Source organism: Manis pentadactyla, chromosome 5, assembly GCF_030020395.1.
Source record: "Manis pentadactyla isolate mManPen7 chromosome 5, mManPen7.hap1, whole genome shotgun sequence".
Taxonomy (NCBI): Eukaryota; Metazoa; Chordata; class Mammalia; order Pholidota; family Manidae; genus Manis; species Manis pentadactyla.
Genome location: NC_080023.1, coordinates 128569780 through 128595566, shown reverse-complemented (window position 1 = coordinate 128595566; position 25787 = coordinate 128569780). Strand labels below are relative to the sequence as shown.

The 25787-nt window shown below is 43.8% G+C and overlaps 1 protein-coding gene and 1 pseudogene across 4 annotated transcripts in view; one reads left to right on the top strand and one right to left on the bottom strand.

Annotated features, from left to right (window-relative positions):
- The window catches only part of NAPB (NSF attachment protein beta), a 59222-nt gene extending 34119 nt beyond the window's left edge, over nucleotides 1–25103 (bottom strand). The window contains exons 1-2 of one of the 4 annotated variants that reach the window (XM_057502665.1): nucleotides 24929–25076; nucleotides 15759–15966 (exon numbers count right to left, since the gene is read on the bottom strand). Coding sequence is in view for 2 of the 4 variants with exons in the window: in XM_036892161.2 (XP_036748056.1) it covers nucleotides 24929–25026 (98 nt within the window). In the remaining 2 variants the exon portion in view is untranslated. Of the gene's footprint in view, nucleotides 1–15758; nucleotides 15967–24928 lie in introns of all 4 variants that reach the window. The other 3 variants (XM_036892161.2, XM_036892160.2, XM_057502666.1) reach the window with 3 other exon arrangements.
- LOC118915831 (glomulin-like) lies at nucleotides 2420–10793 on the top strand (annotated as a pseudogene).
- Nucleotides 25104–25787: the final 684 nt, after the last annotated feature.

The window sequence follows — 25787 nt, the reverse complement described above, 5'->3', positions numbered from 1 at the left end:
TAAGTCATGAAGAGAAAGACAAATAAATGATTTCCCTTATTTGTGAAGTATAACAACGAAGCAAAACTGAAGGAACAAAAGAGCAGCAGACTCACAGACTCCAAGAAGGGACTTGTGGTTACCAAGGGGGAGGGGTGGGAGAGGGCAGGTGGGGAGGGAGGGAGAGGGGGATTGTGGGCTATCATGATTCGTGCACATGGTGTGTGTGGGGTCGCGGGAAGGACAGTGTAGCTCAAAGGAGACAAATAGGGACTCTGTGGTGTCTTGCTACACAGATGGACAGTGACTGTAATGGGGTATGTGGGGGGACTCGATAATAAGAGTGAATGTAATAACCACATTGTTTTTCTTGTGAAACCTTCATAAGAGTGTATATCAATGATACCTTAATAAAAAAAAAACTATAAAAAGAACTTATGGAAACAAAAGATCTGAATCTAAATACTGAAAAGGCCTACCACATACTGGGAAAACTGACTAAGAATGTTCTACTGTGAAGCACATTCTAGTAAGAACATCAATTTTGTGAAAAAAACCTCTGGGCATCCAGGAAAAAAGGTCACTTAAAAAATGAAGAATATCAGGTTAGCATCAAATTTCAACAGTAACATACAAATCCAAGACAATAAAGGAATAGCACTTTTGAAGAAACTCAAGGGAAAAAACTGTGGACCAACAAAGCAAGAACTTAACAGCACAAACTTGCAACTGAGAGATGACGGAGGAACATATGAAGGAAGACTGGTTGTGGTGGCACTCAACATGCTCCACTACAGGTTAGGGCTAAACAAAGTAGGGAAAAGGGTAGAGATACAACATGGAAATGTTTGTTCGGACAAAGTACTGCCCACCAACAGTTCCCCTGCAGGAAGGGGGGAGCAGAGCATACCCGATACTAGCACAAAGGCAATACTTGTTCCAAGGGCAGACAAAATACTAGGTGCACATGTAAGAAAAGGGAGCTAAGGGTATTAAAAGGATTTATACTATAATCAGTAGAATAAAAATATGAAATTTCCTAAATAAAAAGCAATCACATTAAGAAAAATAACAAATAAAATATAACACATAATAAATATAACAAGTAGGATGACAGGATTAAAAAACAGTCATGTACCAGTCATACAAATAATATAAATGAGCTGAAGATTTTTAGGTTTGCTCACAAAACAAAACCCAACTCTGTGCTATGAGAAATACAACTAAAATAAAGCTATTCTGAAAAGGCTTAAGAGATGGTCAGAAGTATGCCACACATAGCAACTGTATTTTGTTAGAATTGTTCTAAAAAGAGACAACCCCCAAAATGTTCCAAAGGCTTCTCTCTTGCTCACTTCACTCATTACTGAAGGCTGGCTGTAACTCTGCTGTTTCTTTCCCCTTGGGTCATCCTTCTCTATTCTGGAATGCAGTCCCCATCTGGATGTACTCTTCTTAAGAAAGGGAAAAAAATGATGGCTGCTCAGGATAGCCTCTGCCACTTTTGCCCAGGTAGCATGTGTATGTTAGGGGGCAGTTGTGTATATTCCTCAGTTATTGTCCCCACTGCAACAATGAATTGAAGGGCAGAGACACAGCAGTGAAGCAGAGTAAAAGTTTTATTTAAAGTTACACACTTAAAGAGAGAGAAAGTGTGGATGTCCTCAGAGAGGAGATGCCCTGAAAGGCTGGGGGTTCCCTCTTTCAAAGAGTTTTCAAAGGGCCAGGGGGTATAAACTTGTTAAGTGGTCTCAAGATGCTTATCTCTGGTGAGAGACACCAATGTCTCCTCTCCTCTATTATCAGTCCTCCAGCTAGTTCCTGCAAAATAAACCTAGCACAAGAAATTTATGGATCCAGTTCCTCTCCAGGATAGCAGCTTTCCTCTGAGAACACATCAGTAAAGACCATCTGCCCTGCCTTCAAGATGAGCTGAATTATTATTGTGTTTGCTGAAGAATATGTTACGAATCTTACTTCCTGGTTTTTAAAATGCAATCTTAGCTTTAAGATGGAATATCTCCTGTTCTTACTATGATGTTTATATCTGGGCTTTTAGGGAAAACTAATTATGATGCTTGTCTTCTGCCCTGGTTACGAATTATTAGATGGGGGTCCGGAGGAGGAGGAAAAAACAGCATATAGGTTAAGTTAAAGAATAAACCAGGCCTCAAACATTTAGTGAAGACCTAATACCAATCTTCCTTATAGTTTTCCAAAAAGCAAAAGAGGAGGAAATACTTCCAAACTCATTCTATGAAGCCAGCATCACTGTAATACCTAAACCAGGCAAAGACACAAAAAAGAAAATTACAGACCAATATCTCTGATGAACACAGATGAAAAAATACTCAACAAAATATTAGCAAACCAAATTCAAAAAGACATCAAAAAGATCAGCCATCATGATCAAGTAAGATTTATCCCAGGGATGCAAAGATGGTACAATATTCAAAAATTCGGAGGATTAAAGATGGCTGCATGAGAGGTGAGACAGAGGCTTCCTCCTAAAACCGCATATAATAAGAAAATATAATCAATACAACTAATCCTGAAAGAGCAACAGGAAAGAGGACTGCACCAGACTGCATACACCTGGAGAAAAGAGCAGACCTCATGGAACAGGGTAAAGTACCAGAGCTGCGGCCTGGCGGGACCCAACCCTTCCCCCACCCGAACTCACCGGCAGGAGGAAGAGAAAGAGTGGGGAGGGAGTGGAGGCCTGGGACTGCTGAATACCTAATTCTGGGAATCTGCTCTGGGAGCACAAACCTACATTTCATGGTGCTTGCATGGTACTCTCGTGATTAGGGAATTGGAAAGCTAAGACAGGCAGAATTCTTGGAGAGACTGAGATTCCAGACACTTGTGAAAAGCAGGGATCCATATCTGGCTGCTCTGGGACAAAAGAAAGGTGGGCAGTCTGAGAGACTTCCTAACAAGGAAGCCCTTAGCAAGAGGGCTGCTAAAGGGGCAAGGATTGCACAGAGCTTACTGCTCAGGAGAAAGGACAGGTAGACAAAATTGTCTGGGTGCACTCTGCCCAGCAGGTTGGGAGCTTTCACCATCTTCAGGTGCTCCAGCTCCCTGGCTGGCTACACAACTCTAAGGACCCCCCTCCGTGATATGCAGCCTACTGCACCTTTCTCCCAGCCAGCCCCACTTGGCTTGCAAACCAGCAAACACTACCCTGGTGAGAGGCCAGCCAGAGGAAAAATCTGTCTACAGCAACTAAAACGCAAAGCATAGAGGCTTATACCTGTGTGCTCAGCCCACTGGTTCAGGCAGTGGAGACAGGCATAGCAGCCGGGAAGCAGGAAACAGCTCTTTCCTCCCCCTAGGCACCATACCACTCCCCTGCAATCCCTGATATTTCCACAACCATTGTGGAAAGCAGTATGAAGTTTCCTCAAAAAATTAAAAATAGAAATACCATTTGACCTGGGAACTCCACTCCTAGGAATTTACCTGAAGAAAACAAAATCCCTGATTCAAAAAGACATATGCACCCATATGTTTATCACATCATTATTTACAATAGGCAAGATATGGAAGCAACTTAAGTGTCCATCAGTAGATGAATAGTTAAGTTGTGGTACATATATACAATGGAATACTATTCAGCCATAAGAAAGAAACAAATACTACCATTTGCAACAACATGAATGGAACTAGAGGGTATTATGCTCAGTCAAATGAGTCAGGCAGAGAAAAACAAATACCAAATGATTTCCCTCATTTGTGGAGTATAATATAACAATGAAGCAAAACTGAAGGAACAAAACAGCAGCAGACTCACCAACTCAAAGAAGGGACTAGTGGTTACCAAAGGGGAGTGGTCGGGGAGGACAGGTGGGGAGAGAGGGAGAAGGGGATTGAGAAGTATTATGATTAGTACACATGGAGTGTGGGGATCATGAGGAAGACAGTGTAGCACAGAGAAGACAAGTAGTGACTCTGTGGCATCTTACTACACTGATAGATAGTGACTACAATGGCATATAGCGGGCACTCAATATGGGTGAATGTAGTAACGTTTTTCATGTGAAACCTTCATAAGAGTGTATATCAATGATAGCTTAATAAAAACTTTTTTTTAAAAAGAATAAACCAGGCCCTTTAGCAGTTTGAAGTAAATCTTACAAAGGCATGATCAATTAACACAGTGAAGACATGGGCTGTGCTGGGATACTTTTCTTTATCTGGTGAATATCTGGACATTCCAAGTTGCTCCTGGCCTTTGTAGCTTCAACTGATTAACTCATTAACTCTGTGGGTCTTTTCTGGCTCTCTAGTTTTATCTGGTTAACACTTTGAGTCCCTCCTAGTGGGCTTTACTGGCCTTATTCTCCGTCCACCCTGCTCATATCTATTTTTCTGCTGAACATGTATGCATCCTTTCCCCTCTCATCCCTCAGTCAGAGTCAGTCGAGCCAAGACAGACTCAACAGGGAGGGGAATTGCACTCTTCCCAAAGCCAGTACAGGTCACATGGCAACAGGCAGAAGGTATAATCCTCTTGTGTAGTAAGGTCATGATGTAGCAAATGCAAGTAAGAAAGCAGGGATTGCTCTCAGTATCAGACAAGGTAGAATTTGAGCTCAAACGTGTCAAATAAGACAAAGAAATTCACTTTATAATACTAAAGATACAATTCAGAATGAAATTCTATCAAGTGTGAATCTCTATGTACCAACACAGTAGCCACCTTTATAAGGCAGAAATGAGAGATGTAAAAAGACAGAAATATAAGACAGTAATACACCCATTTTAGTCTAAAATTAAGTGAACAAAAAATAAAATTAGATAACCAAAGACCTAGACAATGTAATCCTAACTAGATCTTAGTTATCTCTATCAAGTCATACGTTATGATAAGTGAAAATGCATCTTATTTGCAAGTGCACAAGACCATTCATGAAACTAGTAATATATTATCAGGTGGTACAGAAAAACCTAAGTTCTCTGATAAATGAAATAAAACTAGAAATTAACAATATACAAAAAAAGTCCTTCCACCTGGAATAAAAACCTCAAACAATTCTTGAGTCAAAGAAGAAACATTAAAATAAAAACACTATGTATAAGAAGTGGGCGCAGGTAGGGACAGGTGGTGGGGCTGTGCGGTGGGCAGTGAGCCAGGGAGGCCCTGCCTGTGCGATACAACAAAGGCCTGTGAGGTGGTGGGGCCCGAACACCAAGGCAAGCAGGAATCAGGGGAAATGGCTTCCCTAGGATGTGGTCCGCACGTGCATCCAGGTTTTATCTGCTCCCCAGTGTGGGGCTGAGACCAGCCTTCCCGCCAGAGAAACGACGGCCTGCAGGAACCCTGCAGTGTTCCCCCGAGGACCACTGGTCACCTCACCTCCATGGGATGCAGTGATTACACCACCGGGATTAGTCTGGGGAGTGCATCTCTTAGAAACGTCCAGGTCACACTTGGGGTAGAGGGCATCTAAACATTCACCTCTCTGGTACAGTTCAGCATCAAAACCAGGAAAAATAAGGAGGAATGGCTGTGGAAGAACTTCAATCCATAATAAAGAGATGTCAAATCCTACAAGAGTGAGACTTTAAAGAAGATTTTGGCCTATTTCAGTTGGTAGGTCAAAGATGCATAGATGAAGGGCACATAGACCAGCTATTAGAAATTACTCAAAATGAAAAGAATAAAGTCATAATTAAGAATATGGGCTGGAATCTTGTTGGTCCTGTTGTTCGATGCCTTTTATGGAATGGTAAGGAAGATGAGAAAAGGAAATATTTTCTGATGCTTGATTAACTGGTAAAGTAATTCAGAAACTTCATAACAACAAGGCATATTCAGTTGGATTAGCCTTGTCCACTCTTTGGAATCAGCTATCCCTCCTCCCTCTTCCATACTCAAAAGAACAAATACAAACAGATGACTACAGCCTTTGTCAGTGATGCAAGGGCTTAATAGACTTCACAAAGCCTTTTGTGGAAGAAGTCATTGACGACAAAGAAAACTCACTGGAAAATGAAAAGTTAAAGGACAAATTACTGAAATTTTTTTTTAAAAGCTTGAAATGCCCTCTGCTGACAGCACAATTCCTTGAACAGTCTGAAGAAGGTAGAAATGATCCTTTAAGGTGTTCTGCATCTGAAGCAATAGAATTTTTGTCAGCAATTGGGCACCCTTTCCCCAAAATGATTTTTAATCACGGAAGGAAAAAGAGGATCTTGAATTTGAGGAAGAAGAAGACAAACAGCAAACATTGGCTTCTCTGGCATATCTAGTATTTGTACAAGGCATCAATACTGACCAGCTCCCAATGGTCTTAAGCCCATTGTACCTTTTGCAGTTTAATATGGGGCATATTAAAGTCATTTTGCACAGAACAGAAGAGTCTGTTTTCTCCAAAGGAGAGGAGCTGTTGGAGAATGGTTTATTAAGAATAGAAGATAACTATTGCTTCTTCACCAGTATTTAGAAATCTAGTCTATTTTCTAAGTCTACTTCACCAGTATTTAGAAATCAAAGTTTTCTTACTGTACCTCAGGGTTTAGTCAAAATAATGACACTTTGCCCACTGAGACACTGAGGCAGAAGAGTTTAGCTATGCTTCAGCTGTATATTAACAAGTTGGATTCCCAAGGCAAATATATGCTATTTAGGTGCTTATTAAATACAAGCAATCACTCAGGTGTGGAGGTCTATATTATTCAAAATAACAAAAATCATACAACATTCGAAAATCCATCAACATCATCCACCACATAAACAAAAAGGACAAAAATCACATGATCATCTCCATAGATGCTGAAAAAGCATTTGACAAAATTCAACATCCATTCATGATAAAAACTCTCAACAAAATGGGTATAGAGGGCAAGTACCTCAACATAAAGGCCATATATGATAAACCCACAGCCAACATCATACTGAACAGCAAGAAGCTGAAAGCTTTTCCTCTGAGATCGGGAACTAGACAGAGTTGCCCACTCTCCACAGTGTTATTCAACATAGTACTGGAGGTCCTAGCCACGGCAATTAGACAAAACAAAGAAATACAAGGAATCCAGATTGGTAAAGAAGAAGTCAAACTGTCACTATTTGCAGATGACATGATATTGTACATAAAAAACCCTAAAGAATCCACTCCAGAACCACTAGAACTAATATCTGAATTCAGCAAAGTTGCAGGATACAAAATTAACACACAGAAATCTGTGGCTTTCCTAAACACTAACAATGAACTAACAGAAAGAGAAATCAGGAAAACAATTCCATTCACAATTGCATCAAAAAGAATTAAAATACCTAGGAATAAACCTAACCAAGGAAGTGAAAGACTATACCCTGAAAACTACAAGACACTCTTAAGAGAAATTAAACAGGACACTAACAAATGGAAACTCATCCCATGCTCTTGGCTAGGAAGAATATCATCAAAATGGCGATCCTGCCCAAAGCAATCTACAGACTCAGTGCAATCCCTATCAAATTACCAACAGCACTCTTCAACGAACTGGAACAAATAGTTCAAAAATTCATATGGAACCACCAAAGACCCTGAATAGTCAAAGCAACCCTGAGAAGGAAGAATAAAGTGGGGGGTGGATCTCACTCCCCAACTTCAAGCTCTAGTACAAAGCCACAGTAATCAAGACAATTTGGTACTGGCACAAGAACAGTGCCACAGACCAGTGGAACAGATTAGAGACTCCAGACATTAACCCAAACATATATGATCAATTAATATATGATAAAGGAGCCATGGACATACAATGGGGAAATGACAGCCTCTTCAACAGTTGGTGTTGGCAAAACTGGACAGCTATGTGTAAGAGAATGAAACTGGATCATTGTCTAACCCCATACACAAAAGTAAGTTCAAAATGGATCAAAGACCTGAATGTAAGTCATGAAACCATAAAACTCTTTAAAAAAAAAAAATAGGCAAAAATCTCTTGGACAAGACAGGAGCCAAGATGGCGGCATGAGTAGAGCAGCAGAAATCTCCTCCCAAAACCACATATATTTTTGAAAATACAACAAATACAACTCTTCCTAAAAATCTCTTGGACATAAACATGAGCGACTTCTTCATGAACATATCTCCCCGGGCAAGGGAAACAAAAGCAAAAATGAACAAGTGGGACTACATCAAGCTGAAAAGCTTCTGTACAGCAAAGGACATCAATAGAACAAAAAGGCATCCTATAGTATGGGAGAATATGTTCATAAATGACAGATCCAATAAAGGGTTGACATCCAAAATATATAAAGAGCTCATGCACCTCAACAAAAAAAAGCAAATGATAAAATTAAAAAATGGGCAGAGGAGCTGAATAGACAGTTCTCCAAAGAAGAAATTCAGATGGCCAACAGACACATGAAAAGATGCTCCACATCACTTGTCATCAGAGAAATGTAAATTAAAACCACAATGAGATATCACCTCATACCAGTTGGATTACCACCACCCAAAAGACAAACTAACAACAATGTTGGCGAGGTTATGGAGAAAGGGGAACCCTCCTACACTGCTGGTGGGAATGTAAATTAGTTCAACCATTGTGGAAAGGAGTATGGAGGTTCCTCAAAAAACTCAAAATAGAAATACCATTTGACCCAGGAATTCCACTTCTAGGAATTTACCCTAAGAAATACAGCAGCCCAGTTTGAAAATGACAGATGCACCCCTATATTTATCACAGCACTATTTACAATAGCCAAGAAATGGAAGCAACCTAAGTGTCCATCAGTAGATGAATGGATAAAGAAGATGTGGCACATATACACAATGGAATATTATTCAGCCATAAGAAGAAAACAAATCCTACCACTTGCAGCAACATGGATGGAGCTAGAGGGTATTATGTTCAGTGAAATAAGCCAGGTGGAGAAAGACAAGTACCAAAAGATTTCACTCATATGTGGAGTATTAAGAACAAAGAAAAAACTGAAGGAACAAAACAGCAGCAAAATCACAGAACCCAAGAATGGACTAACAGTTACCAAAGGGAAAGAGACTGGGAAGGATGGGTGGAAAGGTAGGGATAAGGGGAGGGGGAGAGAGGGGGCATTATGATTAGCATGTATAAGGTGGGGGGAGGCATGAGGAGGGCTGTGCAGCACAGAGAAGACAAGTAGTGATTCTACAGCATCTTACTACACTGATGTACAGTGACTATAATAGGGGTTGTGGGGGGACTTGGTGAAGGGGGGAACCTAGTAAACATAATGTTCCTCATGTAATTGTAGATTAATGATACCAAAATAAAAAAAATTCTTTTTAAGAGGTAAAAAAAAATCAAATTGATGTGTCTTTAAAGAGAACATATAACAAATGGTTTACAGGATTGATGCCAGGGTTCTTGTTCACGAAGCTGAAGAATGAGCTTCACAAACATTCAAGGTAGGAGAGCAAGGTACCGGCTTTTATTTAGAGAGAAAATTGAAAGGACAGAGCTCCCGGCTCATGCCAGGAGGGGACGAGAGAGTCCATAGTGGTGCCCTGTCTAGGGGGTTTTAAAGGCAGTTGAGGATTTTTCGAGAACATGAAAAAAAACTTAGGGCTGTGGACTTACTAAGTGGTCCCAGGATATTTACAATTAACTTGATACAAGTAACCTCCTGCTCTGTTGATTTCTCCCTGAGATACCAGCATCTTGGTCTGGGGGCACATGAAACAAGGCCACCTGCTCAGCCCCCAAGGTGGGCTGAGGCATTGTTTGCTAAGTGCAATCTTATCTTTAAGGTGGACTCCTTCTTGCTTTTTACTGTGTTATGGCTGGGCCTGCATGCTAAATTAGTTTGCCCAGTTTGCAAAATCACTTCATCAGATCTGAAGGAGGAAAGACAGCACATAGGCCTGGGCCTTTTAGCATGTTAAAGTGAATCTTACACATGATTATAAATGATTAGCATAAAATAAACATGTGCTACTCTTCTTTATCTGGGGTACACCAACTGATCTCACTGAAGAATGACTCTAGAGCTGAATGTTTAACAGAGTTCTAGTAGGGGGGTTTCCTTGCATTTAGTTACATTCTGACTGTAAATATCCTGCCTTGCTTTTTCCTAAGGCCCTCACCCTACTCTGACTACACCCAAGGTCCCTGTCTCAGGACCATCACTGATTTCCTTTCTAAATTTGGTACTCTTTCTCCCAGAGGATACTGAAACAGATCTACTGCAAAACTCAGACAGGATAATGGCTTCATTAAATTTATTGAGATATTTGAGTCTCAAAGATAATGAAAATGATAAACTGGATTATGGACAGAACTCGGAAAGATTCAGAATAATTTCTTAAAGCCACTCCATACAGGACTTAATATGTCAAAAGCACATTATGAAGCAGAAATTTTTAAAAGCCAAGAAAATAACCAAGATGTCCAGAAGTCTAACGATCTTTATTCTATAACTGTAGGTAGAGAAAAGATCCTTAACATGCCTCCTGAAATGCAGCTTAAGGTACTACATTCAGCTCTTTTCACATTTGATTTGATTGAAAGTGTTCTGGATCAAGTAGAAGAACTCATTGAAATAAAAACAAAGTCTACCTCGGAAGAAAACATTGGGATGAAATGAAAGTTCCATTTCCTAAAAAAATTAGTGAAATACTGTTTAAAAAAACCTACATTATCAGAGCGTATCAGATACAATTAAAACATTAATAATTTTAAAGGAAAAGTGATCCGTGAATATTTGGATCCATATAAATAAAATAATGAAAATAGTGAATTAAAAACCAATTCCCAATCCCTCCAAAAAGCTAGAGGGAAAAATGAAAGGGAGCAATAAAGATAAAAGGAGAAATTAATAAGGTAGAAACTGGAAACTAGTAAAACTCCTAAGTCAAAATACTAGTTGTCTGGAGAAAAAGAATCGAGAAAAAAAGAAGAAAAGAACAAACAAATTAAGAAGTGACAAGAGGGAAGTAACTACTGAAATAAATAACATTTTTTAAATTACAGAAGACTACTTTTCACAATTTTGCAAATAAATTTTAAAACAGGGACAAAACAAGTAACCAGGTAAAATACACTTTACCAAAACTGATTTCAATAGTGATAGAAAGACACAGATACACAAAGGGAGAGAGATACAGATTCCAGAGGGAAAAAACAGAAAGTTATTTTTAAAAATAGTCCATTAAAAATCCCGATAGTTTTACTATAAGAGGATTCCACATAAACCTTCAAAGACCAGGGCATAGGAAAAAACCTTCCAAATTATTTTTACCAGGCTCCTTATCATCAATACTTCAATCTGATAAAGACTATACACAAAAGAACTGTAAATTTTAAAAACTGAAATAAAATATTTAAAACAGAATCTAATAGCCTGTTATACAATAATATACTATAACCCAGAGGGATTATTCAAGGAATGCAAGGACACTTCAATATTAGGATATCCATTAACATATTAATAACTAAGGAGAAAAATCAGATTTACCTTGACAGATATTGAAAAAGCCTTCAAAATATAACTCTCTGTTTTATCACTAATGAAAATTCCCATTAAATCAGGAATTGACAGATATTTTATCATGAAAATATATTTTTTAACCCAAGAAAGTACTGATCTTTTGTTACTTTTTAAATTATCATTACTTATAATAAGCTCTATTTAAATATAGAAATGGTTAACATTCTGAAATGCTGTTTCCAAAGTTTCATTACTGTGAGCTCTAAGTAGCAGCCACTGAAAATTATTTGAAAGTACAGAAGCTGTACTTTTTGCCATCTAATGAAATAAACACAAAGTGAAAGCCTAAGAACAGATCATAAAGTCTCCTGTAAGTAGGATGACCCTGGGTCCTGGTGTTAGGCAGAATAGATATGAGTGGGGTGGAAAGAGAGTAAGGCCAGTAAAGCCCACTAGAAGGGACTCAAAAGAGTTAACCAGTTTAAACTAGAGAGCCAGAAAAGACTCACAACAGAGCTGAAGAGTTAATCAATTAAAGTTCAAAAGGCCAAGAGTAACTTGGAATATCCAGATGTTCCCCAGATAAAGACAAGTACCTGAGCACAGCCCATATCTCCTTTGTGTCAGATCATGCCATTGTAAGATTTACTGCACCCTCCTAAAAAGCCCAGTTTATTCTTCAACTTAACCTACATGCTGTTTTTGCCTCCTGCAGCCCGTAATCAAGTAATTTGCAACCTGGACAGGAGATAAGCATCATGATTAATTTAACAAGCAAACCCAGCTATAAACAGCATAGTAAAAACAGGAAAGATTCCATCTTAAAGCTAAGATTGCATTTTAAAACCCAGAAAATTAAGAAGATTCTTAACATACTCTTTAGCAAACAGACAATAACTCAGGGGCAGGTGGTCTTGACTGATATGCTCCCAGACCAGGAAGGATATCCTGGGAAAGAATCAAAGCAGTACATTTCTTGTGTTAATTTTGCTGAATTACCTACAGGACTAATAATAGAAGAGACTTAGTGTCTCTCATTAAAAATAAACATCTTAAAATACTTAACAAATCTACACCCCCTAGCCCTTTGTCATATTCCTGAAAATTCCTGAAAATTCTTAACTGCCTGTAAAACCCCAGACCCTAAACCCTTAGGGGCACCTCTTCTCTGAGGTAGCCCACACACCCCTTTCCCCGAGTGTGCACCTTTTTGCCTTAAACTTCTCACTGCTCAATTTATAACGTTTTGTCTCTGTGCTTATCCAGTGCTGAGCGTCTTTGCTACTTTGCTTTTTCATTCTAATCCTCTGGATTTAAGCTCAAATATTCACTCTCTTTGTCCTATTTCAGAGGAGGGAGGGGCTGCTGAGAGGTCAGATTTGGCTTTCAATTTACCATCACCTGAGTAACTGGGACAGAACTGCAGCTTAAGGTCACGTTCTTTAATAGCCTGCCTGAAAGTCTTCTTTCTTTGCCTCTAGCAAGTTCACAGAACATAATCTCACTCCATCCAGTGCACTGCAGCTCCAAGTGGACACTGGACACCAGGTGACACTGGCTTAAGGAGTTTGTAGGGGATGTGCCCCATGCTGAGTGGCAGTTCAATTGACTTCCTTTATCATTCTGTTCTGTCATTCCCTGACATTCTTGCTTTAATAAATTCTTTCCTCACCTTGTACTCTGACCTGTGTCTCTGAAACCAAATTCCTCCCAACACTGGTAGCATGCACACTCTTAGTTCATACTCATTTTCTTGGCATCTCAAAAATATCCCAGTTTAGACAATGTAAGATAAATTCTAAACGAAATAAGCAGGCGACAAGAGGCAACAAAGGGCCAGGCAGTTTATTTGAGCACAATCCCGGGCGAGGTTCACCAGTCTGAAACACAGGCTGGAGAAGTCACGCCCAGCAGGGCAGGCAGTGAGTTTTTAAAGAAGGTAGGGGGAGGCAGAGCATAGATTTACAGTGACATGAGGATTGGCTAGCCTAAGGCACATTTTTCAGGTTGGGAGGGGGCAGCAGCTGGGGACTTTGGCACATCATCAGTGTCCGATGTGCTCACCCCTCCCTCCAGTGCCTCCAGCCTTACATTCCAGCCTTTTAGTTATAATGGGTGCCGACCCGATCTGGCTACTTCCAGCTGAGGACAGGCGACGTAGGTAGGGTTAAGGCTGGTGGGAGGCTGGAGGAGCCTTGGAGGGAAGGGGTGAGTACTGGTGTAACAGCATTTGGTTTACTGTGATGCGAGATAGTTCTGCTAGGCGCTGTTGCAGCAACCCAGGCTTTGTCCTGTCCAGTACTGTTGTCCGAGGGAGGAGAGGCAGACTGAGGCTTGTTCGTAGCAGGCAGCTTGGATGAAAGAGTGGAAAGACGAGCACTGGGTGGGACAAGGGGTTATCTCTCTTTGAGAATTTGTGGGGGGTCTCATGCCCAGCAAATGGCTGTGCCGATTCCTCTTGGACATCTCTCAACATTATAGTGGCCTAGTATAATTGGTCTCTCTGCTGGCAAGGTATTTTTTGAAAGTAACATGTCTTGGGGACTAACTGGTGCAGTTGAAGTTTACCTGATTTAATGCACGTTACAGACCCAGTTTGCTGGAGCTAGATGGGTCATTGTGGCTAGACTAATGTGAGTAAGGCACAAATGGAGAGGCCCTGTCTCACTAGACTTCAACTTATCATGACTGGGCGCTCGTTTGAGCCTGGAGATGTGGTACCACAGGGAGTGTCCCAATAATGTGGCAGCTGTGGGAGTGGTAAGGATCACCGTGTATGGTCCCATCCACCGTGGTTGGAGTGATCAAGGCTGGAGTTCTCTTAGAAGTACTTCATTTCCTGGCTGAAGGATCGCTGCGTTTTCTGGGTTGTTGGACAATGTAGGTTGGGGTAGGAGCTGGTTTGTGTGTTCCCTGAGATGTTTCAACAGTGAAAAGTAGGGAAGGTAGGAGCAAGCAGGCCTGTGTTCAGTAAGAAGGGCCTACCATACATTAGCTCAAATGCACTTAGGCCAGCCAGTCCCCGGAGGGCAGCACACAACTGAGCGAGAGCAATGGGGAGATCAGGCCACAAGAGCTTTACTTCTAGAGACAGCTTAGTTAGTTGGTCCTTTAGGAGACCGTTAGCTCTTTCAACTTTACCCGACGATTGGGGGTGATAGGGTATATGGAGGTTCCAGGTGATATTGAGAGCCTCAGCTGTTAGCTGAGTGACTTGGGAAATGAAGGCAGGTCCGTTATCGGATTGGAGTGAAGTGGGGAGCTCAAAACGCTGTGTTCTTAACCTAAATGATGTGTTCTACCAGCACTTGCACCACCACTGATGCAGTCTCTCAGTAGGTGGGGAAGGCCTCGATCTACCTTGAAAAGGTATCAACTAAAACTAGTAAATACTGGAGTTTTTTATGCCTAGGCATATGGATGAAATCAACCTGCCAGTTTTGTCCAGGGATCGTTCCCCTCATCTGGTGGAGGGCCATCTGGATCTTCAGAGCAGCTTGAGACGAGATGCGATGACAAGTACTGCAGGTCTGGTGCACTTGATCTATTGCCTTGTGGAGACCATAAGGGGCAAATATGGGGGAGAGAAACCAGTGCATGGCTTCCAGCTCAATGTGTAGAAGTTGATGAATGTTGGATATGATATCTCTGCTTGGGCTTGGGAGAGGGCAATTCGTCCCCCGAGGTAAATCCATCCCTGATCTCTTAACATCCCCCCTTGATGTAGAAGCAGTTGCCATTCGTCATCGGGGTATTGGGGCAATAGAGAGGGGGAAAGAAACATCACAGAGGGTTGGCTAGACTTGGATGTTAACTGTCAGGCCGTGGCATCTGCTAACGCATTACTCCTGATTACTGGATCATTTCTAGTCTGATGTCTTTTACAATGCACGATCGCCACTTCGTTGGGGTCCTGTAGGGCCTGTAGCAGGTGGCTGATAGCCCTGCCGTTGATGATCAAGGTTCCCTTAGTAGTAAGGAAGACCCTTTCCTTCCAAATCGCAGCATGAGTGTGTGTAATTAGGAAGGCATATTTAGAGTCAGTATAAATTGTGGCTCTCTTCCCAGCTGCTAGCTGTAACACCCGGGTAAGAGCTACTAATTCAGCTTTCTGGGAGGTGGTCCCAGATGGGAGTAGGTTTTCTTCTATCACTTGCGACAGAGTCACCACTGCATAGGCCGCCCTTCGCACTGTCACTCTCTTTCACCGAGCTTCCGTCCATGAAAAAAGTCAAGTCAGGGTCCTCGAGGGGCACGTCTTGTAGGCTCTCTCTAGGTTTTCTAAGGGTCTCTACAATCTCTACACAGGAATGAGTGGGCTGACGGGAAGCAAGGAGGCTAGGTTAAGGGGTGGAGAAACTTGTAGGGTTACCTGTGGATGTTCAATGAACAGAAGATGGAATTCTTGTATTCTTGAAGGACTCAAGGAGGCCAGGGATTTATGACTTAAAAGATCTTGCAGTTGGTGTGCGGAATACACAGCAATGGGCTGCTGCAGTTAATTTCAGGGCTTCTCGGGCCAGACTTCCCACAGCTGCCAGGGCTCGGAGGCAAGGCTGCCACCCCCTGGCGGTGGTTATCTGTTTGGAGAGAAAGAAAACGGGATGGTACCCTGGCCCTACTGGCTGTACCAGCACCCCAGTTGCTACCCCTGCCCTCTCTGCTGTATATAGGGTAAAGGGCTTAGTAAAGTCAGGGAGCGTCAACAGGCGGGATGAGAACAACGCATTTTGCAATTGAAAGCAGAAGCTACTTCGGTGGGTGAATTAGTGGCCCAGGAGGGGTCTCTGTGGCAGCTGCATAAAGTGGTCTGGCCAGAAGGGCAAAGTTAGGCACCCAGTGTCTGAAAAACCCTACTAATCCTAGAAAGGATAGTATCTCGTCTCCTGAAGTAGGTGGCAAGAGAGCTTTAATTGCAGCTGCTCGGTCCGCCGTTAGGGCTCTAGTGGTGGGGGTTAGAGCTAGCCCGAGGTATGTAACTTGAGATAGAGACAGCTGTGCTTTGGCAGGGGATACCCTCTATACCATGTCTGCCAGGAAATTAAGAAGGGATGTGGTGTCTAGAACCGAGGTCTCTTCTGAGGGGCTGCAAAGTAAAAGATCATCCACGTATTGGAAGAGAGTACTCTCGCCCACTGTTTGTCACAAGAGGTCCTCTGCCAGGGCCTATCCAAAAAGATGGGGGCTATCTCTAAAACCCAGAGGTAGAACTGTTCAGGTTAATTGTCTAGATCGACAGGTGTCAGGGTCTTCCCACGTGAAGGCAAATAGCGGCTGTGAGTCTGAGTGGAGAGGTATAGTGAAAAAGGCATCTTTAAGGTCTAGTACAGTAAAATGAGAGGTACCAGAAGGGACCTAAGACAGAAGAGTATATGGGTTAGGCACTACTGGGTGTAAGGAAATAACAGCCTCGTTAATTATTCGGAGGTCTTGAACGAGACGACACACTCCGGAAGGCTTTTTTACAGGCAAGATGGGAGTATTGCATGGAGAGTTAGTGGGTACTAAAAGCCCCTGCGAGAACAGATGATGAACAATAGGCTGTAGTTCCCTTCGGTGAGCCTGCGAAATAGGAAATTGAGGCCGAGAAGGGATGTGTCTTTAAGGCGTATTAAAACCGGGGTGTGGTGGGTTGCCACCACAGGGGTGATGTCCCACACAACCAGATTGGCAGCAGTCCAGGGAGTTGGGAGACTCAGGTTCCCGTCATCTAACTCCCCTTCACTGACCAAAGCAATGAGGGAACTTCTGGTGTCTTGTAAGCTTTCAAAAGGTGGGAGAGAAATAGAGCTCTTAACTTATAGAGCAAATCCCGTCCTAACAAAGGGGTAGGACAGGAAGGCATGACTAGAAAGGAATGGGTGAACAGGATGCCTTGGAAGGTGCAGGCCACCGGGCCCATCTCTAAAGGCCTGGAGAGGGTTCCCATGACCCCAACTACGGAGACTCTGGCAGGGTATAAAGGCCCTTTAAAGGAGGGGAGAACAGAGTAGGTAGCCCCCGTTTCCACCAAGAAGGAGATGGGCTTACCCGCTACCCACAGCTTTGCCCTGTGCTTGGCGAGGGTGATCGGGGTGTGTTTGTCCAGGCGTCTTCAATCTTCGAGGATGCCCAGTAGGTCTGAAGGGTAGTCTTTCGAGGGTGTCTGCCCCCCCGTGTAGCTCTGCCACTGGAGGACCACCCCTAATGGACAGTCCACTTTCCAATGACCTCGCTTACTGCAGCTGGGGCATGGTTTGGTTGGTCTGCGTGGGTTGGGGCACTTCCGTGCCCAGTGCCCTTCTTTGCCGCACTGAAAGCAAGGGCCCAGAGGTTCGAGTCGATCTTCAGGGACACCCCGACGATCTCCACGAGTCAGCCGCAGAGCAGCTGTTATGGCACGAGTCTGTTCTGCCATTCGGGCAGCTGACCTCCTCTTGCTTTTGTCCTCTCGGGCATGAAAAACTTTGAAGGCCATATCTACCAGGTCTCCTAGAGGGGTCTGGGGACCATCCTCAGCCTTTTTAAGCTTGTGCCTGATGTCGGGAGCTGACTGAGTTATAAAATGCATGGCCAGGAGAGAGGAACCTAACGCTGAGGCTGGATTAATCTTAGTAAAAGCTCCTAGGGTTTCTTTTAGGCACCTGAGGAATTATGATGGATATTCATCAGGCTTCTGGGTAATTTCTCTAAGCTTATCATAGTTGATGGCCTTTTGGGTGGTTGAGTTCATACCTGCCAACAAGTAGCGAACCATGCGATCCCGGCACGCTTCACCCTCGGGAGAATTATAATCTCACAGGGGTTCTTGTAGAGGAATAGCTTCTCTGCCCATAGGTTCCCGTTCATCTGTGGCATGGGCCTCATTGGCACAGTGTTGTGCCACCACCGTGACACGGTCATATTCCTCCAGAGTTAGAGTGGATTGGAGGACTACATGTACATCGTGCCAGGTGAGCTTGTAAGCTCAAGTGAGATATTTAGACTGTTCAGTGAACATTACAGGGTTGGAGGAAAAGGACTCTAATCACTGTTCTACTTGGGACAAGTCTGCCAGGGAAAAGGGAACATGAACTTGCACCACTCCCTCAGCTCCTGTCACTTCTCTCAGAGGAGCCATTACATGAGCTTGAGACCGCTGTGACTTAGAGCGGGTTACGGGAGGGCTAGACCACTTGGGCGCCAGCCGCGGTAAGTAGGACGGTGGCAGGTTTGAAGGAGGGGACAGAGGAGGCAACACTGGCAGTGGGGGATACAACTTGGGAATCAATGTGGAACTTGAAGGCCGGGGACTAGGATATGGGGGGGTTTTATCTGTTTTTTTCTGAAGTGGAGTCAGCACCTGTGGAGCAAGACGGTGGCGCGACCAGAAGAGAAGGGGAACAAGATGGTGGAGAGGCGGGAAGAGAAGAGGAACAAGATGGAATAGAAGCAGGAAAAGAAGAGGAACAAGATGATGAAGAGGGAGAGGAGGAGGAAGGGGTGAGGACATGAACAATGAGGAAGGGAGCTGGCCCCCGCGGTGGGCCTGGAGGAGCAGGAAGGGGGGTAGCCAAGATCCTCCGCTGAGTCTGTCAGAGAATAGCCTCCCAGTAATAGGACTGGTAGAGATCAGTGGTCTTTGGCGGAAGCCTGGGCCAACAAAACTTAGGAAGGAGTACACTTAACACACAGATCTGGGCTGGCACGCAAAGTCCAAAAAGCCTGCACATATGGGATTTCACCCCACTTTCCACTCCGGTGGCAATAATTAATCAAGTTGGTGAGGAGGCCAAAATCGAAAGTTCCCTCAAGGGGCCAGCGAGATTGGTTGTCCAAGGGATACTGAGGCCTGGCCTGAGAGCAAAGGAAGACCAACTTCCATTTGCAAACTTCCCGGGACAAATATAGAGTAGCCAAATTAGAATTGAGACACCACAGCGGGGTCTGAGCCTCTGCTTTCAAGGGCTGGTTCCCCATGTCTGTATCACCCTCTCAACTAATCCTGCTGAGAGGAGCACACAGAGTCCCAAGTGCGCCAAGTCAAGGGAGACGGCCTGGGAGCCTGGATGAGGGACGTCTCCCACACCGCAGGGCCAGGAGCGGGTATCCCGGATGCCCGCAGCGGATGCGCCGGATGCCCTGGGGCTGGATGCCCCAACCTGGACGTAGCTACGATTTCGAATGGACCAGGTGAAACAGAGTCAGGAAGGGAAACAGACCAGGGGAAACTGAGGGACTCACCAGAAAATAGTCTACGCAGCGAAGAGCAGGCTGAGGTCCTGGGTCAGGGAAGGAGGGGGCAGGGCCACCGATGGCCGGTCAGGGCCCCGCGCTCACGCTCCTTCCCAGGTTTTTCAGCACCAAATGTAAGATAAATTCTAACCGAAATAAGGAGGCGACGAGAGGCAACAAAGGGCCAGGCAGTTTATTTGAGCACGATCCCGGGCGAGGTTCACCAGTCTGAAACACAGGCTGGAGAAGTCGCACCCAGCAGGGCAGACAGTAAGTTTTTAAAGAAGGTAGGGGGAGGCAGAGCTTAGATTTACAGTGGCGTGAGGATTGGCTAGCCTAAGGCACATTTTTCAGGTTGGAGGGGGCAGCAGCCAGGTACTTTGGCTCGTCATCAGTGTCCGACGTGGGAGGGGGCAGCAGCCGGGGACTTTGGCATGTCATCAGTGTCCGACGTGCTCACCCCTCCCTCCGGTGCCTCCAGCCTTACAGACAATATATTCATGGCCACTGTATAACTCACAGAAACAGGGGAATCTTTGGAAAAAAATGTAAAGTAGAAATGTACGTTTAAATTACTTATATATAAAAGGTAGTATTTAGATATACAGAATTAACTAAGTAATCAGGAGGTAAAGATGATGCAAGCATGTAAACTATGTTAAATTCATCATTTTTAGTAGAATTGATACTGTCTGAAATTAAAGAGAAAGTAGAAATATTCTAAAATTACTTAGAATTATGGTAGTAACCATCAAAAAAGTTAAAGAGAAAGTTTAAAACAATTACCTCTGGGGAGTGTGGTTTAGGAAGAGAGAGAAGACTCTGGAAAAATTCTCTTCAATTGAAACCCTTCTGTACTTGCCTTTTTCTATCATTATGTAACTATTATATTTATAATAAATACATATTTAAGTAAAGCATAGAAGAAAGTGACATGAACTCCACTTTGTTGCCTTTACTCTTGAAACCAGACAAAAAAGTAAAAGAAAAATCAGTATTTGTATCAACATTCACACATTTCCATTCTCTCCATCAATACTCACCTAGAGCCTCCAACATGCCCTGTGCTGGGTGGCATGTTGGACCCTAGCAGTAAGACCTACATTCTAGAGCCACACACTACCACTGCCCTCCCCACCTCTTCTAAACAACTCTGCACCTCACACAGCTCACAAGAATGAGTTATATGGTGAACACTGCAAAAATGCAAACAGAAAAAAGGCCTATCTGGTAATCATCTGATACATGTAACTTGATACTAAAATCAGAAAACCAAATGATTATAATTCACAGTCATACAGCTCTATGCAGCTCAACAAGCACAGTGACACCCCATTCAATACTTATGACTCTTAGGTCCCTTCCCTCTGCCTGTTTGAACGTTGAAAACGAAAGTCTGAGGGTGACTTCTTGGCCAAGGCCCCCAAATAGTAAATGAGAACTACAGCCTGTATTTGGTCTTCTTGTATATAATAATATACATTACAGTTCACATATAATATGCAAAATAATTATCCAATATATGGTATTTTATTTCTTATGTTACATAAGAAAAATATACATATTTCTTCCAAGTAAATATGAGCTTAATGGTTTTTTTTAAAGTTCAATCTGCATTTGAGTATCTATTTTAACTGAGGACACCTTAAATGCTTTATAAATGCTACCACATGTCTCTACCATATTTTGGCAAAACTTATACACAATCTTTGTTGAAATAAAGCCGAGCAAAGAATACCAATAATTAATGGCCTGCAATGCTCAAGAAATATTCCCAATTTTCACAAATAGCTAAGACTAATTATAGATTCATATTTCAAAATAATGCAATGGCACCTTGTTAAATTTACTTTGACACTGCCAGATTTATGGCTCTTTTAGAAGCTCTCATGATGGGGAAGATTTAAAAGCAAGAAAAGAAAGCATTAATCACCCAGAACACCTTCCCAGTCACTTGAGGTACACTGTGTAGGTTTTCCCTAGTCTCCTAGTGACAAGAGGGAGAGGACAGTGAGAGGCCTTAGCAATTCAAAACTACTTTACTGTCAGACCCAGGCAGTTTTAAGATCATACTAGAAATTCATTAAATTCTAAACTAAAATTTGAAACTAACATAATTCAAGAGCTTTTGGAAACAAATGAAATGACAACACTACTCTTTTGGTGGTAGTTTTGCTATGGTAATAATGCTAAGCCTTTCAGAAAGAGCAGTTTTAATTTAATTCCACAACTACAAAAACACAGCAATATTTACCTGGCAGTATATCAAAATGAACACCACTAACAGTGTTGTCTTGCCAATGGGTTTCAGCCCTGGGCAAGTTCACTATGGATTCAATGTGACCAAAGAAATGACAGCAGAATGTTCTTGGGGTGACAGGGTTATAGCCAACTTTATTTCCACGTGGCATGTCAATCACTAGAATTCCGTCCACTCAAAGCAAGTCTGCATGCAGCAAGCCGGTCTCTGCCTCTGGGTCTCTCTACCTGTGCAGCCATCTCAGTCTCTGTCCTCGGCACTGCCACAACTCCAGCCTCTGCCCTGCTTTCCTGTAGCCTTGCAGCCATGCCACCATATCACCCAGAGCACTGGGCGGGGAGCTCTTATTGCCCACACTTGTGTAGTGACCTAGCCGACCAGGGCCAGGTGAGAATCCTGGCCACAGGAACCTTCACTTTATCCACAAGTGGTTTCATGTGACAGCTGCAGGGGGCTGTGGAAGGGACACTGACATCTTGCAGGCAAGCAGGGAATTGTGCCTTACACACAGAATACACGACTGACTTTTCTCAGGAACACAAGGCATATTTTCATCTAACTTTACAGAAAGCAACAAAACAGGAAGGGCTACAGAACAGTAGTGACAATACAGCATTGCCACAAACTCAGTGTGGGTGGTATGAACTGCTAACAGTTCTTCATCTACAATTAGGGTAATGAGTGATGTGAATCCTCTGCACCATGCTGGGCTCCTTTAGTGACAGCCATAGCCTCACTACAGCCTCACCTGTCCCCCTTGAAGCACTAACCAGTCAGCTCTGAAGTGCACGGGCTTGACTATACTCATGTTGGTATGTGAGTTTTGTTAAGTCAAGGCTCCCACAGGGAGACGGACTACACTGTAGTTTAAATAAATAACAAGTAGAAGGAAGAATCCCACAGCTAAGGAGGTAGGATAGAGTAACACGCATTTCAGCCTAGAAGGCTGATGACAGGAGCAAGCAATGCCAGATAAAATGAAACACCTAAATTAACCGATATAGAAGCTGTTTTCCATTGTAGCTGACAGAGAAACTAGGCCTGGTTTTTGGCTTCCAATAATCATATAATACTATTAAAACTCACAGAATGTCCAAGTACTCTTCTTCCCCAAGCTTTCCCAGAGCCAACAATTACTGAAAATAACACAGTCATCCATTGCAAATAATACTTAATATGATACAAATATTTCATTTCACTAAAAGAGCAGTGATCCAGTCCAAAATGTTTTGGCTCTGAAATGACTTTGGCAAAGTCACTTAATCTGTCTGGCTCTCCACTTCCTTGATATGTAACTGGGGCTGACAATTTTGATGAATTTGCTAATTAATATTTCGTAATCATTATCTCCAAGTTCTAAACGTTTGACAAGAATTCATTGAACGCTAACTATGCCATGTACTGTTGTTGCCCCCATTTTATAGCAGAGGAAACTGAGGCATGAAGAAGCTAAATAACTTGCGCCAGGGCCTAAAGCTGGGAGAATAAACTGACCTGCTGTTTCCGTGTCAGCCCTACAATGAGTGCAATGACTTTCACGTAGAGTGTCACTTGTGAAGGTTAAAGTCTTTCTAGATGAACTGTCAGTGAAATAAATGATAAACAGTCGAAAACAAAAATACATTTCTTTCAAGACAAAAAGCCTTTTCAAAATCCTTTTAGGATACTGGCTCAATGCTTGGCCTAGTTTCACAAGAACAGTAACACAACACCTCTATCTTCACAAAAAAGAGTATTTCCCGAGACAAGTAATGCTTTTTCACTCCTCCAATTACAGATTCTCTTCCAGGGAAGCACATCCTGACTTGAAATATGCTGTGACATTAATATGACATCCTGGCATGAGGTGCAACGACATTAAATTTTATCTGAATCAAATTTGATTGTTTTGTGAATCTGAGAAAGGAGCTGTTTGGTGTTAGTATCAAGTATAGGACAGTGCTCCTTATGTATTGTCACAACTCTTAAAGGGAACAAACTTAACAATCAACTGGTATGTTCCAAACTGCACATCACAGGAGAAACTGAGAAACCAGCTGGGTAAATGAGCTCTGAGAGGTCCCTGAGAACAGAAATCCCTCCCTTTATGCGTCTGTGCATCTTGCACTCGCCAGGCCCTGAACAGAACTCACATTTAAGCATTTCCTGGATATGTACCAACAGTGCTACAATATTATTATTAAAGGATGAAGGTGGCAAAACAAGATTCCAAACAATCTGTACAGTAATAAAACTACGTCTAAAAATGCAATGGTTAAATATGGACCACTGGTCCTTCTCAAGAACAAAAATATGCTCTTGGTGTCAGCAGTTTATCTTTCACTTTCAAAGGAAAAAAACGGAAAACCACCGCGAAATTTCTGCCTCTCCCTCACCCTAAATAGCTGAATCATTCACATATTCAACCGTCCAGAATTCCTCCAAAAACTGTCCATGCAGGCTCTGCTTTTTGGTAAATCCGAATTTAAGACCTTTCTTAGCAGAACAAATTATGGGGATTCCCGACAGGCCCCGACTCTAAACAGAATTGCGTTATTCTTAATCAAACAGGAGGCCCTGGCTAAGACAATCATCTCTGGTTAAAAAATAAACTATGCTGAGGAAACGCATTCGTTCATCCTACGAGTATTTATTGAACGTCTACTTGTTGCCAGGCAATCTGATACACGATCGCTGGACCAGGGCGCACCACTCAGCCGGACGCTCCCCCCCCCCCCCGAGCGCAGGCCAGGGGTCCTCCTGCTTCTCTCGGCCCTCCTCACCCCGGCACGGTTCTCCCAGCGATGCGGGAATGGGCCGAGACGAAAAGAAAAATCCGTCTCGCTACGTCAGTGAGTCTCCCACACACCCCGGGCAGCCGTGCACCGGCAAGGCCCGGGGACCCGCACCAGCGCGGGGCCCGAGGGGGCGCGTACAGCGCTCTGGGCAGCCTAGGGGCTCCCCGGCGGGGAGCGGGGGCCGAGGACCTTGGGGCGGTCCCGGTGGGCGCCTGGGCCCTCTGAGGGGCCCGAGGAAATCGCGGGGAACAGCCTGCAGGGGAACGGCCGGACACGGAGACGCTCCCAGGTCACCCGCGGACTGGCGCTCACCCAAACAACCCTCGGAGGAAGGAGTGGGAAGCCTTGACTCGCTTCTCGGCCTCTGCCATCAGCTGCACCGCCTCACGCTCCTTCCCCGCGTTATCCATGCCCCCAGCTGCCGCCGCCACCGCAACCTCCCCACCGGCTCAGACGCGCCTTCAAGCCTTCTTGCCTCTGGTAGCTATGAGAGCGCAGGCGCAGCACGCGGGACCCGTCGGGATTTGTAGTCCAGGCCGGGCCCTGGCGGCGCGGGCGCAGGCGGGCCGACTACAGTTCCCAGAAGGCCGCAGGGCACGGCGGGCCAGGATGGGGCGCGGCGGGCCTATTGCGGGTCCTCGGCCAGGGGCGTTTGCGTCGTTCCAGTGACCGCGGCTTCCCACGAAAACTGCAGAAACTCAGCGTCGCGTTGGTTCCAACCTCCCTGCGGCACTGGACTGACAGGGCCCTGAGGTGGACGCGGAGGCTGACTAGCGCTGGGACATACGGCCTGCGCTCAGTTCCGCGAAAGGGAACCGGATGCAGCCACGGAAGGCTGTTCGGTTAGCCGTGTGATGCCCGCCCGCCCGCAACGGCTGTCAGAAAGCCACTTCCATCTCCAGAGCTAGACGCTTAGGAATGCATCATTCTCCCCAACATAAATCCCATATTACAACTCTCTGTTGTTCCTTTCTTCTTGGTTATAAATGAGTTACGTTGTGTAATACATGCAGAATCTTCTGTTGACTGAATTATTCTAGTGAGAAGCACTGGGCTATCTTACCTTTTACATAATGCTGGCCACAGGGGTAGGTCTCCTGGGACACAATTCCTGCCAGCTGGGAAGGCTCCTAATCTCCTGCGGGAGGTATGCATAGATGCTCTCTTGTGC